Consider the following 12,155-nt stretch of genomic DNA (forward strand, 5'->3'; position numbering starts at 1 on the left):
TCTTTAAAAGTATACTTCAAGACTATGTAACATCATGAAGGAATGTTGCTAATGTAGTGTTTTGAGAAACCAGAAAAATACAAAATTGCAAGGTAAAATTGAAGTGTAAAAAATTATATGTGGCCCGGCCAGCATGGTTCCGTGGTTGAGCATCAACTTATGAGCCAGGAGGTCATGGTTTGATTCCCAGTTAGGGCACATGCTTGGCTTGTGGCCTCAATCCCCAGCAGGGGACGTGCAGGAGGCAGGCGATCAATGAGTCCCTCTTATTCTCTCTCTCTCTCTCTCTCTCTCTCTCTCTCTCTCTCTCTCTCTCTCCCTCTGCCCCCCTTCCTCTCTGAAATCAATACAAATATATTTTTTTAAAATTAAGAAAAAGTATAGATGCACATAGGCAAGGACTAGAAGGGAAAAGGCAAAAATAAAAGTAGTTCATTTGTTAGGGCAGATTTCTTTGTTCTGCTTTAAAATGTGTCTTTTAAATTGTTCGGATACTATTTATACAACAAACAAGGAGATAATAAATTTGAGTGGAATAAAACAGTTTCCAAAGGGTTCCCTCTCAGAAAAGGAATTGCTCCAAAAGGTACAGATCACAATTTCTGACAGAAGAAATAAGTTGATTTTCAATGAACAGAGGGAAACTGTTGATGAGAAAAGACAACGAAGGTTGCATTGGGTTTGCCTGGCCACCCCGCCCCCCCCCTCCATGTTCTCCTGTTTTGATTGCTCTAGTTCCTTCCCCAGGTGACACTTAGTCCTGGAGATCTGTGTGTTCGTGTTTCCCTATAGAGCTGGGACTGCTGGGGGCAGCCTATTTCTGTCACCTTTGCGATGCCTAGCACAGTGCTGGGTTACCACTCGTTTCTGGCCGGTAAATGCTAATTAAATACAGCCTGCTGAGATCGACTGGGCTACCTGCCATTACTTTGTGCTAACTACTGTATGAAGTCATGCTGGTGTGTGAGCGACATCACAGACACGTGCACCAGAAAGCAAGCCCACGAGAGTTCACGAGCATGGCACACGTCAGCAAGGGCCACGCTCCAGAGTTTCGTGTCTGGCATGCGTCATGCTGCTGGCCAGCAGCATAACTGGAGGGCCCGCAGAACCCCTCTGTAGTGTGGCTTGATGCTGATGACGTGGTTCGCTGTGTAATGACTCATCATGGCCCTGGAAGCTGAACATGTCCAGACGAGAGAGGCCTGGGGGTGCTGCCAGCTCTGGGCTCCAGCGTCGTGCTACAGAGGAGGGCACCCCGGCTCCTCCTTTTCAATCAAGTCCTCTTTTTCCGTCTAGTCATCAGCTTCAGTAGATGGGGCACTTAGATGGGAAGCTTTCTGTCCCTTTCTTTGTGGTAGGGAACACACAGCACATAGAGCATCTGCAAATTTCAAAAGATCGAATCCTTAAGATTTTCCCGTGTTCCCCAGCAGCGGCTGGAGAAATAGCCCTGCAGTTCCAAACACGCAGACAATGACAAAGATCCAAAGAAATACTCTGTCCACCACCATGGCCACATATTTCCAGCCATCTTCTACCTGAAAGCCAAACAAAACAAACAAACAAAAAATCAAATCAATTTTTAAAAATCAAAACCATAGGAAATGTGCTCTGTTTCACAAATAAGCTTCTTCCTTTTCAAAGAAAATGCTCCTGGCAAATTCTAAAGCAAATATTGGTATTATTTTGGTTAACTCTACAGAGCACGCAGAAGAGCTTTTGTTTTGCCTGAAGAGGGTGGATCCTCACACCCCATTAGTGCTTTGGGCAGCTGGCTACAGAGCAGGCAGATCTCAATAAGCCAGGATTCCGTGGGCCAAACGACCGTTCTGGACTGCAAGGAGAACTCCCAAGAAATAGCTGCTCAGAAAGTGCGGTTCTCGTCATTGGCATCAGTGGATACCTGTCCCCTTGGCAAGTCTTGGGAAACGGGTTTGAGGCAGGGAGGGTAGTACATGCAGCATGAAGGAGGACCCCCTTATCAGGAGCAGGCAGCCCTCTAGACCTCCAGATCATGCTGGTGATAGAGAGTTCATTGCCTTTCTCGCAGCCTTCCAGTTTTTGACCTCCTAACTCAGTGATGGCGAACCTTTTGAGCTCGGCGTGTCAGCTTTTTGAAAAACCCTAACTTAACTCTGGTGCCGTGTCACCTATAGAAATTTTTTGATATTTGCAACCATAGTAAAACAAAGACATATATTTTTGATATTTATTTTATATATTTAAATGCCATTTAACAAAGAAAATTAACCAAAAAAATGAGTTCGCGTGTCACCTCTGACACGCATGTTATAGGTTTGCCATCACTGTTACCTAACTTCTGCCAAAATCTCCGTTTGTGTCTTGAGAGCCCTCCCTGGTGGTGATTAAGTCAACAGCAACTCTCCCCTAGATTTTACGAAGGTGTCACCATGGAGGGGAGTTCTGGGCTCACTTGTCCTGTGATGCACCCCACCCCCACCTGAGTGACACGCAGTCACAGTATCGTCCCCCGCACCCCCAGGGCAGACTTTAGATCTTGAGCTATCCTTTCGCTAGGAGATATGATGCTGGTAATTGCAATATGAGGTCAAAATCAGGCACCCAGCATGAGTTTTCAGATGCCCTCAACTAGTCACCCTTATGGTATGGAAAGTGGGTGTGATTTTCTTGATCTCTTTCTTTGGAGGATGGAGGATGCCCATGGTACTATAGTTAGACTCTAGGCACCGGGAGCAGAATACGTTGATGCTAAAAATAACCCTGGAGCTCATTCAATCAGCACCTAAATCCTTCTGAAGTAGAATAAGCAGGATTGAGCTGTGGAGGATTCACCCCCACTTTCCTCCCACCGCCGTCAGATTGCAAGCTGCTCTATAGTCATTTCTCTTTCCCCTCTGTGGGCAGCGTTCCCCTCTCCACCTTTTGTCTGACACTTTCTTGTGCAAGAGCTTCATTAGTTTCATTAACCAAGGTGGCCCTGAATGTTTATTTTAACCAGATTTCACTTGAGTTAACATTGCTGGAGGTGGAGACTTGCTCTGGGGCTGCCTGACCCCAGGTCAGTCCACCCATAACTGTGTAATAACAGAACTGGGTCTTAGAGTAATGCTGCCTGACCCTCTGGTAAACAGAGCTAACTCTGAAGATCTGACCATGTCTATAAAGTGTCCCTAGTCCTGCTGCGGGTGGACAGGCTAGAGGAGACATGCATTTACCTCCTTTGTTTCATTTTGGTTCTTCATGTTTTCTGCTATGAATTGAACACTGTTAATCACATCTTCGACTTCAGGTGAGTGCTCCGTATTTCCTGTCATCCACTGTAAAGGCTGATGACTTAATCTTCTCTTGCTGGTGGCAAGCTGATGTGATTTATGGCAGCGGCAGCATTCTTTCAGAAGTTTGGGTTCTCTGCGATTATCAAACTTGACTTTGGTAGGCCTACCGGAAATGCTTTGGGGGTTTTTATCAGAACTTGTCTTCCTGGTCTTATCCAGAGGTCTCTTCATCATCAGGATCTGGGGCAACAGCTGGAGGAAAACCATCTTCACCCAGCTGGGCATGGTGTGTGTTGTTGGAGTGCGATAGTGTATGTTCAACACAAATACAGTCACCGCGATGGACAGGGTGACAAAGATCATGGTGAACAGGAGGTATTCACCCACCAGGGGGATCACAAGAGATGTAGATGGGATGGTTTCTGTGATTACCAGCAAAAACACAGTCAGAGAGAGCAGAACTGAAATGCAAAGTGTCACTTTTTCACCACAGTCAGAAGGAAGGTAAAAGACCAACACAGTTAGAAATGAAATAAAGAGACAGGGGATGATCAGGTTAATGGTGTAAAACATTGGCAATCTTCTAATGTAAAAAGAATAGGTTATATCTGTGTATATCTCTTCACAACAGTTGTATTTTATGTCATGCTTATAGCCAGAAGCATCAACAATTTCCCATTCACTGTTTTCCCAAAACTCATTCATATCCACTTTAGATCCAATGATCAGAAGATCAATTTCAGCTTTGTCATATGTCCAGGAACCAAATTTCAGGGAACAATTTTGATGATCAAAAGGAAAAAAAGTGATATCCATAGGACAGGAACTCTTAAAAATAGCTGGTGGAGTCCAGGTTATCATGCCATCGTATTTAAGAAGAGCTTTTGTCTTGCCTTTGACTTGGAAGTCACCAACAGCACTGCAAGATAAATCAGACCATTAGTAATATCCCCTTTGCTATGTATGAGTCAGCATGTACCAAAGGCAACTTTAGAGACTACTGATGTTGACTCCCGTACTTGTTATAGAGAACAATGTCAGGCTTCCAGATCTTATCTGCAGGAACACGAATAGTCTCAATGCCATCAAATTCCATTGGGTCCCAGCGCAATTTGTAATCATTCCAGATCTAAAGGAAATAGAAGTCAGCTTTTAAAAAAAATTTTCTTAGCAAATTTCTTCCAATGTTAATTCTATGTTTTTTCAGCAGTACTTTTGAAAAATTAAGTTCTTAACTGAAGAGTACATTGGGTTCTATCAAAAATTGGGAGATTAAATCAACGAAATAGGGGGATAAGTAGCTGAGCTAATTTTGGAAAATATAAATTATCTAATAAATAGTGATTATTAATTAGCTGGCCATGGTTCTAGGCTCAACTTCCATGTTCCATGTACTATATTCACACTGGAGTACAACTCATTTCTGAGGCTGGAAAGGTTGTTCAAGTATGCGATGATGAGTTTGTTACAAAATCTGAGTAAAAGATTAATACAAGGGGAAAAGCAAAATGGTATAACCTAAAACCAGCCGGTGGGACCCTAACCCACATGCTGTCATGCTCAGCTACTGACTTCTCCAGGATTAGTTGAGCAGGATCAAAGAGAGGGCAGACACCTGACTCTGGAGCTCAAGCTACAGATGAAAACAGGAGATTTTCGAGCAGAAACGAGAAAGGACAGAGTTTCTGTCTCAGAGAACCTTGTCACTGGGTTCCTGCACCTGTGGAGCTTGCATCAAGCCAGCTATTCACAGAGCTGAACTTCAGGCTTTGGAGAAAGGTGATATTGCATGCTCTCTCACAAGGTGGAGATGGAAAGAGGGGATGCTACTGGATGATTATCCATCAGGCATTGTTAGGCTGACCCATGAGTAACACAGGTCCAAGAGGACATGCGATGTAGATACATACATGACGTAGCCACAGGTTGGTTTCCATGATCTGGTTTACTTCATCCTGGGAAGAAGAAACAATATATTTAGCCTCAAATGTATTGTTAATAGAGGTGGATCTTAGAACAAGAATTACTACTAAAAAGAGCCAAATCTGAGTTATTCATGTTAATAGAGGGAAACAAAGAAGATTGAAAAGTCGACTTATAAAAAGCAGCCAGAAATATGATATTCCACATCTGACCTCAACCCTGTTGACTTTGAAAGAAAATGTGGCTGAAAGACTGTCTTTCAAATGTGATTTAAGACTCGCCACTTCTGTGAAGCCTTTCTGTTCACCATAGCCTATAAAGGTTTCTGAGCCCATGAAAGGAAAGAAGGGAGAGCAGAGGGAGAGTGGGAAAGAGGGAGGAAAAATACCACAGAAAGTGATAGGTATCTGAACCTGGTTCATTGTTTTGATGGTCTTCTCAATTTCCTGAAAAACCTCCCTTCCTCAACACTCTACAGCAAGCATGTCAAACTCAAAGACTAACACAGACCAAATAAAGGAGTCATGCAGCCCGCGGGCCGGGAGTTTGACATGCTTGCACAGGCTCTGAGTCCTGAGCCCAATTGCCCTTTGAAATGTCAGCCTCAGCTCAGCATAGAGTTTTCCAGCAGCAACCTGCCACTCCTTCATAGCACATCACCCAAGCCCTGCAAACCCCAGAGGGGTGGGGGGGCAGGGGGGGAGTGGACATACTCATACACCAAAAGGTCATCCACCCAGTAAACCTGTGGCCAAGTCATTCTGTAGAACAGCAAATACACTCCATGTAGAAATCTCTAAGGCCAACCTGGCAGCTCAGACAGTAACAGAGGGTGTAGATTAGAACCTTCTAGAAGAGAGTTGGTGACTGTGCACCCTGGCTGTACTGCATCACTGAGCTATCTCCAGAGCTCACCATGGCTCAGTGACAACAATGAATATGGTCCATAGGGACTTCGGGTGCCTCACATAAGAACAGATAGCCTTCAACACACCAAGAAGAATGGTTATATTGTCCAGCCGGCATGGCTCAGTGGTTGAGTGTCAACCTATGAACCGGAGGTCACCAGTTCAATGTTCAATTCCCAGTCAGGGCACCTTCCCTGGTTGCGGGCTCAATCGCCAGTGGCTAGTGTGCAGGAAGCAGTGGATCAATGATTCTCTCTCATCATTGATGTTTCTTTCTCTCTCCCTCTCTTTTCCTCTCTGAAATCAATAAAAATATTTTTTAAAAAAGAACAGTTATATTAATATCTGGCAAAGTCTTACTTCTGAAGAGGAAAAACAATTATTAAAGACAAAGAGGGACATTAACATAATGGTAAAGGATTAGTCCACCAGGATGTTAGAATGATCCTGACTGCACACACATCAAACAACAGAGTCTCAAAATACATGAAATAAAAACTGATAAAGCTGAAAGAAGAAACAGACAAGTCCCCAATGATAGCTGGAGACTTCAGTCCCCCTCTCAGCAACCAATAGAACTACTAGAAAATAGTGTAAATATAGAAGATCTGAAAAAATAATCAACCATAAGATTGACATATATAGAACACTCTACTCAAAATAGCAGCAGACACATTTTTTCATATTATGTGCCATAATATAAACCTCAACAATTTTAAAATAATTGAAATTATGCAGTGTGCTTTCTGACCATATGAAATCAAACTAGAACTCTATAACAATTGCTTCTTGGCCTTTTGGCTAAGATCAAGTATAGAAATCAATAACAAAAAGATATGGGAAAACCTCTAAATCCATGAATATTAAACAAGTCACTTCTAAATAATCAGTGATCAAAGACAATGTCTCAAAGAAAAATTTTTAAAATACATGTAAGTGAAAACATATCAAAATATGAGGGAAGTACCTAAAAACAATGCAGAGAAGACATTTTATAGCATTAAATTCTTACATAAGAAATGAGAAATGGTCTCAAATCAATAACCCAAAGTTTCTATTTCAATAAATTAGAAAAAGAAGCATAACATAAACCTAAAGCAAGCATAAGGAAGAAAAAAATAAATGTAAGCGCAGAAATGAAATTGAAATGGAAAACAATAAAGAAAATTAATAAAACAAGCTAATTCTTTGTGGGGACAGCAAAATAGATAAACTTCTAGCAAGGTTGACAAAAATAAAAAGAGAGAAGACACAAATCACCAATATCAGGAATAAAATAGCTATCACTACAGATCCTGGAGCCATTAAAAAGAATAGAGAAAACAGTACTAAGAATAATTTTATCATACATTCAACAGCTTAAAAAAGAGACCAATTCTTCAAAAACCACAAACTATATAAATTCAAAGATGAAGTCGATCATCTGAATAACCTATATCTATTTAAAAATGAATGGCTCATTTAAAACCTCCCAGAAAAGAAATGTCCAGTTCCAGTAGGATTTCCTGGAGAATTCTATCAATACGTAAGGTAGAATTAATACCTTGGACCATGAGGCAACACTGAGGGAAGAAACCACAGGCTAAGGACCGTGAGATAGGAAGATAGAATGAACCTTGGCCAATGTCACCATGCATGGTTCATGTTTTTAGCATCACAGTCCATGTGACTGACATCCCCTGGAGCTGTGTAGTGCATGACCTGAGCAACTACAACATGTGGGGCAACTACTGACACCACGGAGTCACCTGGTGTGAGCCTCCTGGACTGTTAACCTTTAGATTTCTGTTACACAAGAAAGAAAGAAACTTTTTTATTTAAGCTGTGGTTTCTGTTCAGTCTCTGATAGCAGCCAAATGCAAATGTCAGAATCTCTATTCAGCGGTCCTCTACCCCGCATCTTCAGAAAAATGTCCTGAAAGGATCTATCAGCCAGGGGTTTGAAGTGATGCTGTGTACACTGAGGCGGGCCTCCTCACAGAGTCTAGGTGAATCTCAGTTCAGCTTTCTATTCCTAAGAACCCAATCCATACAAATATGGCTTCCAGTCCAGTACTAAGCTATCTGGGGGAGGGCAAGAGTAGTGGGGAGGAATCAGAATAGGAACTAAATAAAAATTTATTAAAGGAATGAGTGGTCCCTTCCAGGTGGGAGTTAACATCTATTTCCTTCCTTCTTTCCTTCCTTCCTTCCTTCCTTCCTTCCTTCCTTCCTTCCTTCCTTCCTTCCTTCCTCCCTCCCTCCCTCCTTCCCTCCCTCCCTCTCTCCCTCTCTCTCTCTTTCTTCTTTCTTTCTTTCTCTCTTTCTTCTTTCTTTCTTTCTTTCTTTCTTTCTTTCTTTCTTTCTTTCTTTCTTTCTTTCTTTCTTTCTTTCTTTCTCTCTTCTCTCTTTCTTTCTTTCTTTCTTTCTTTCTTTCTTTCTTTCTTTCTTTCTTTCAAGTATACACACACTTCCAACCTGGGCCAAAAACTAGAGGACCAGGCCAGGGTCAGCCTAGTCCACAGGGAAACATGGGTTGGAGAAACACAGTGGGGCCTGACTTCACTTCTGTCATGAAGGTCTTTCCCCAGGTATATCTAGGGAGACACCACTGTTCCACCCAGAGCCGAGTCTAGGAGAAGGAGGCCTCCTTCCCATCCATGGGCTGGGACCGATGTGGTGAAGGTGGCTCCCTCCTTCTGTGCGCTGTTGTCTCAGGTACTCTCTCTAACACCACTCTCTGGAAATGCTTCAAACGTCCCTTACTTCCCAAGCCTGCCTACTCCTGGAATTTGGTCCAAATCCTGCACCTCAGGCCAGACCTACCTCCCTGCCCGTCCCCCACCCTCCCCCTGCCATGCTTTGGAGCCCAGAACCCACCTCTATGTTAGAGTACCATCCACCACTGTCTCCTTTTCCAGCAAGTAGGGCATGAAGAGTAATTAGTCAAAAGAAAGGACTCTAGTCCTATTTGCCCTTGAACATGGTAGCAATAAATTAAAATAAGAACTCCAAATTCCCATCTGGTTTTCCAGGTCTGGATGGAATCCTATAAGTAAGAAGATGATTTTTTTCTTCTTATGTAACAGAAGCCATAAAGCAACTTTTTGTATGGAGTAGAAAGAGCATGACCTTTGGAGTTAAATGGGGCTGATTCAAACAGCACTTCCACCGCAATTGCATGAGCTTGGGAAGAGCTGCTTAACTGGGCTTCTAGCTCCTCAGCCGTCAAATGCAGTAGATGGCCGCAGCGTAGACAGTGCCTGGTGCATAACAGGTGCACAGTGAGGGAAGCCCCCTCTGTCTGCTCCCTTCAACTTCCCCTTCACCTCTTTGTTTCACAAACTGGCTCTAAAAACATTTCCAGAAAACGATCCTGCGTTAATGTGAATAATTATAGCATCGGTGGGGAAAGTCTCTCCCACAACTGGACGGCTGCGCAGGGCCAGCAGCCATGAAGATTCTTGTCCGTCTGTATTTTTATAATTCCCGTGTCTCCCATGTGCAGGAAGTAGAAGAATGGTTGGGGACTCTGACCCCTCAGAGTCGGGGCTCCTTGAGGCACAAGTGGTGTACTTGAGGCACTTACCACGTTGGCCAGCTGTGTTATGGCCACTTCAAAATGCACCCTGACGGGCTCAGAAACATTTTCCACGGGCCTGATGAGCTGGTTATAATGCGAAAACAGTTTGTGAAAGAGTCTCTCCTCCGAGGCACAGCCTGCGCCATCTGCATGCCAAACAGAGGGGGAAAGTAGAGAAGCAGAGAGGATGCTGGGGAGTCTCTGGCGGCTTCCATCACTGGGGGGTCAGGCAGTGAGGAGTCCAAGACAAAAACAGGAATGCTTACATCTCAGGACTATCGCCAAGGAAATGATGTTAGTAAACGCACTTTTCAAAGTCTAAGGCACCACAAACATGAGAGACATAGCTCTCATCTTTGCGTATGTCACTGAAAGCAGCTCACAGTCTTACTGATCCAGTAATTAAGGGATAGTCCTGCCCTTTCCTGTCAAAATAGTGACCCCCCCCCCCCCCGACCTGTTTCTTCACCTAGCAAGGTGGCTAGCTGTGAACTGAAATAGCTAGTAAGATCATTAAGGTCTTCACAAGCCATACTCTTTCTTAAAATCAACTTTGAAATTTAATTATTGTGGGGATTTGTGAGAATGCAAAGCTTTTAAGGCAAAATTAATTAAACTGTTTTTTAAAATAATGCAAAATTGGTTCTTAAATAATAGCATTTTCAGTTGCTTAATTTTAGACACTAGTTTAATGCCTACCTCTTTTTATTTTTCTAAGAATGCATTGAAAGTAGGTTACTTGCCTTCATTTGCCATAATTCACTTCATTAATACCCCCTCTATATTTTCCCTTATAGATTTCGAATTTGAGAGCTGAAATATTATTCTATCAATTTGTTGACAATATTTACACCCTGAAAGAAAAAATCATTAAAGAAACTGAAAAATTAATTAGGTAAAAATGAACAAAAGGACAGGTGTTATAATATTGAATAAAAAGAGTCATTTGACAAAAGCTTTTGGAAACACTGAAATTTCAGCAGAAAAGAACAATTTTAAATGTAAAACATCATTCTTGACATCATAATTAATAATGGTAGAAATATGTCTGTATCAAACAGACAATCAAAAATCCTCCCCATTACCCATTTCCCCCGTGAGGCATTCTTTTCCCTTTGAGACATTTTAGAGAAACCCGCCGTGAGTCTTGAAGAGCAAATCCCTGCACAGCCGGCAGCACATGGCAGTGTGGTTTTGTCCAGGCAGAGCAGCTGTTGTCCGTTTCTAAGTCTCAACTTTTAAAATGAATGATCTTACTCTCAGGACACATTTCAGCATCGTAATATGACATGTTTCCCAAAACAAAGATGACTACCTACAAAACGGAAGAGTTCATACTCCGAGTAATAGTAGCAGCTAACAAACAGATCCGTTTTGAAAAAGTATTAAGTACAAATACAAATAAATAAGTTGAATACATCCGTGGCACAGGTGGGTAGAAAACTGCGTCATCATTATTATTACCATGTTTTAATTGGGAAAATAAAATAAAATAGGGTTCTAAATGCTTCACCGTCCTCCTCATCCCACCCCCAAAATCCTATTTTCCACGTTAAACTTAACCAATAAAAAATAGGTTAACAGCTGTAACAACAGTAATTCCTGTGCAGACACTCCATATTTACCCTTAGAATATTTCATCTCTCTGCTCAACCAAGCACAACTAGAAGAGTAAATATATGTAACTAAGAAGAGATTATGAGATAAAACAGAAACAAAACCTACCTTTAAAGAAAGGTATGAATACATACAACCAGAGACACAAACCACAGTGAAGGCATCCCTGGCCCTTGCTGGTCAGCATGAGTAAAACACACTGTGATTGCTTTTTCTAGTCAAAGGGTTGTGGAAAACAAAGAGCTGTCTGACAGCCACGCGCATCAGACCTTGAAATCATCAGAGTCGCACTGCAGTCCATGTGTGTCTTCTGCAAAATAAAAACATCCACAAAAAACACGGTGGTTCCCAGTAGCCGAGACTGAGGCCAATGAAAAGGACAAATCAAAAGAGCTGTCTGATGTCAGATGAGTCACCCCATTTCCTGTCACCCTAGATCACTTTTCATGTGAGAACTGTGAGGAAAAGCAGTGAGGGAACGCTAGGCAGACAGGACAGAGGGAGGATGGAAAACATTGCCTCGGCTCAGGAGGTATTTTTGTAGCACAGTCTTAACCTGAATTCTTAGGGGAATAAACACACACTTACTGAGCTCTGACCATAGGTAAAATGTATGCTAGGTCCCAAAAAAATGTAAACTGATTCACTGAGTTCTCTAATTAAGGCTTAACCTTGTTATTAGAAAACTTTCTAAAATATGAGTCACTCTTTCTGTCTTAATAAGAGTGCCTTATAGAATTTTGTCTGACTGCAGGGCTTCTAGGTTAGTGATCATCATTCAGATGAAATGCCTGAAAGCGAGAGGAATGATCTGAACGCAGGATGCCACCTGGACAGTTCTGTTTATTTAAACATCCTTGTCATCAAGGTAGATGATAGATGATG

The 12,155-nt window shown here is 42.3% G+C and overlaps 1 protein-coding gene across 1 annotated transcript; it reads right to left on the minus strand.

The window, feature by feature from the left end:
- Window positions 1-306: 306 nt before the first annotated feature.
- On the minus strand, window positions 307-11,735 carry CHRNA6 (cholinergic receptor nicotinic alpha 6 subunit). The gene is made up of 6 exons (XM_036302020.1): window positions 11,379-11,735; window positions 9,660-9,799; window positions 5,171-5,215; window positions 4,280-4,389; window positions 3,201-4,179; window positions 307-1,541 (listed from the first exon to the last, which is right to left on the minus strand). The coding sequence occupies exons 1-6, from the start codon at window positions 11,455-11,457 to the stop codon at window positions 1,410-1,412; spliced, it is 1,485 nt and encodes a 494-aa protein (XP_036157913.1). The 5' UTR covers window positions 11,458-11,735; the 3' UTR covers window positions 307-1,409.
- Window positions 11,736-12,155: the final 420 nt, after the last annotated feature.

This window comes from Myotis myotis, unplaced genomic scaffold (genome assembly GCF_014108235.1).
Source record: "Myotis myotis isolate mMyoMyo1 unplaced genomic scaffold, mMyoMyo1.p scaffold_m19_p_3, whole genome shotgun sequence".
Taxonomy (NCBI): domain Eukaryota; kingdom Metazoa; phylum Chordata; class Mammalia; order Chiroptera; family Vespertilionidae; genus Myotis; species Myotis myotis.

Bases quoted from the DNA above. Each gene is read 5' to 3' on its own strand.
- CHRNA6 (XM_036302020.1), bottom strand. From the start codon at position 11,457: ATGCTGACCAGCAAGGGCCAGGGATGCCTTCACTGTGGTTTGTGTCTC. The intron at 4,390-5,170 runs GTATGTATCTAC...TATTTCCTTTAG, and splicing joins CCAACCTGTGGCTACGTCAT to ATCTGGAATGATTACAAATT. The intron at 1,542-3,200 runs GTAAATGCATGT...TTTGGCTTTCAG, and splicing joins ACCAAAATGAAACAAAGGAG to GTAGAAGATGGCTGGAAATA.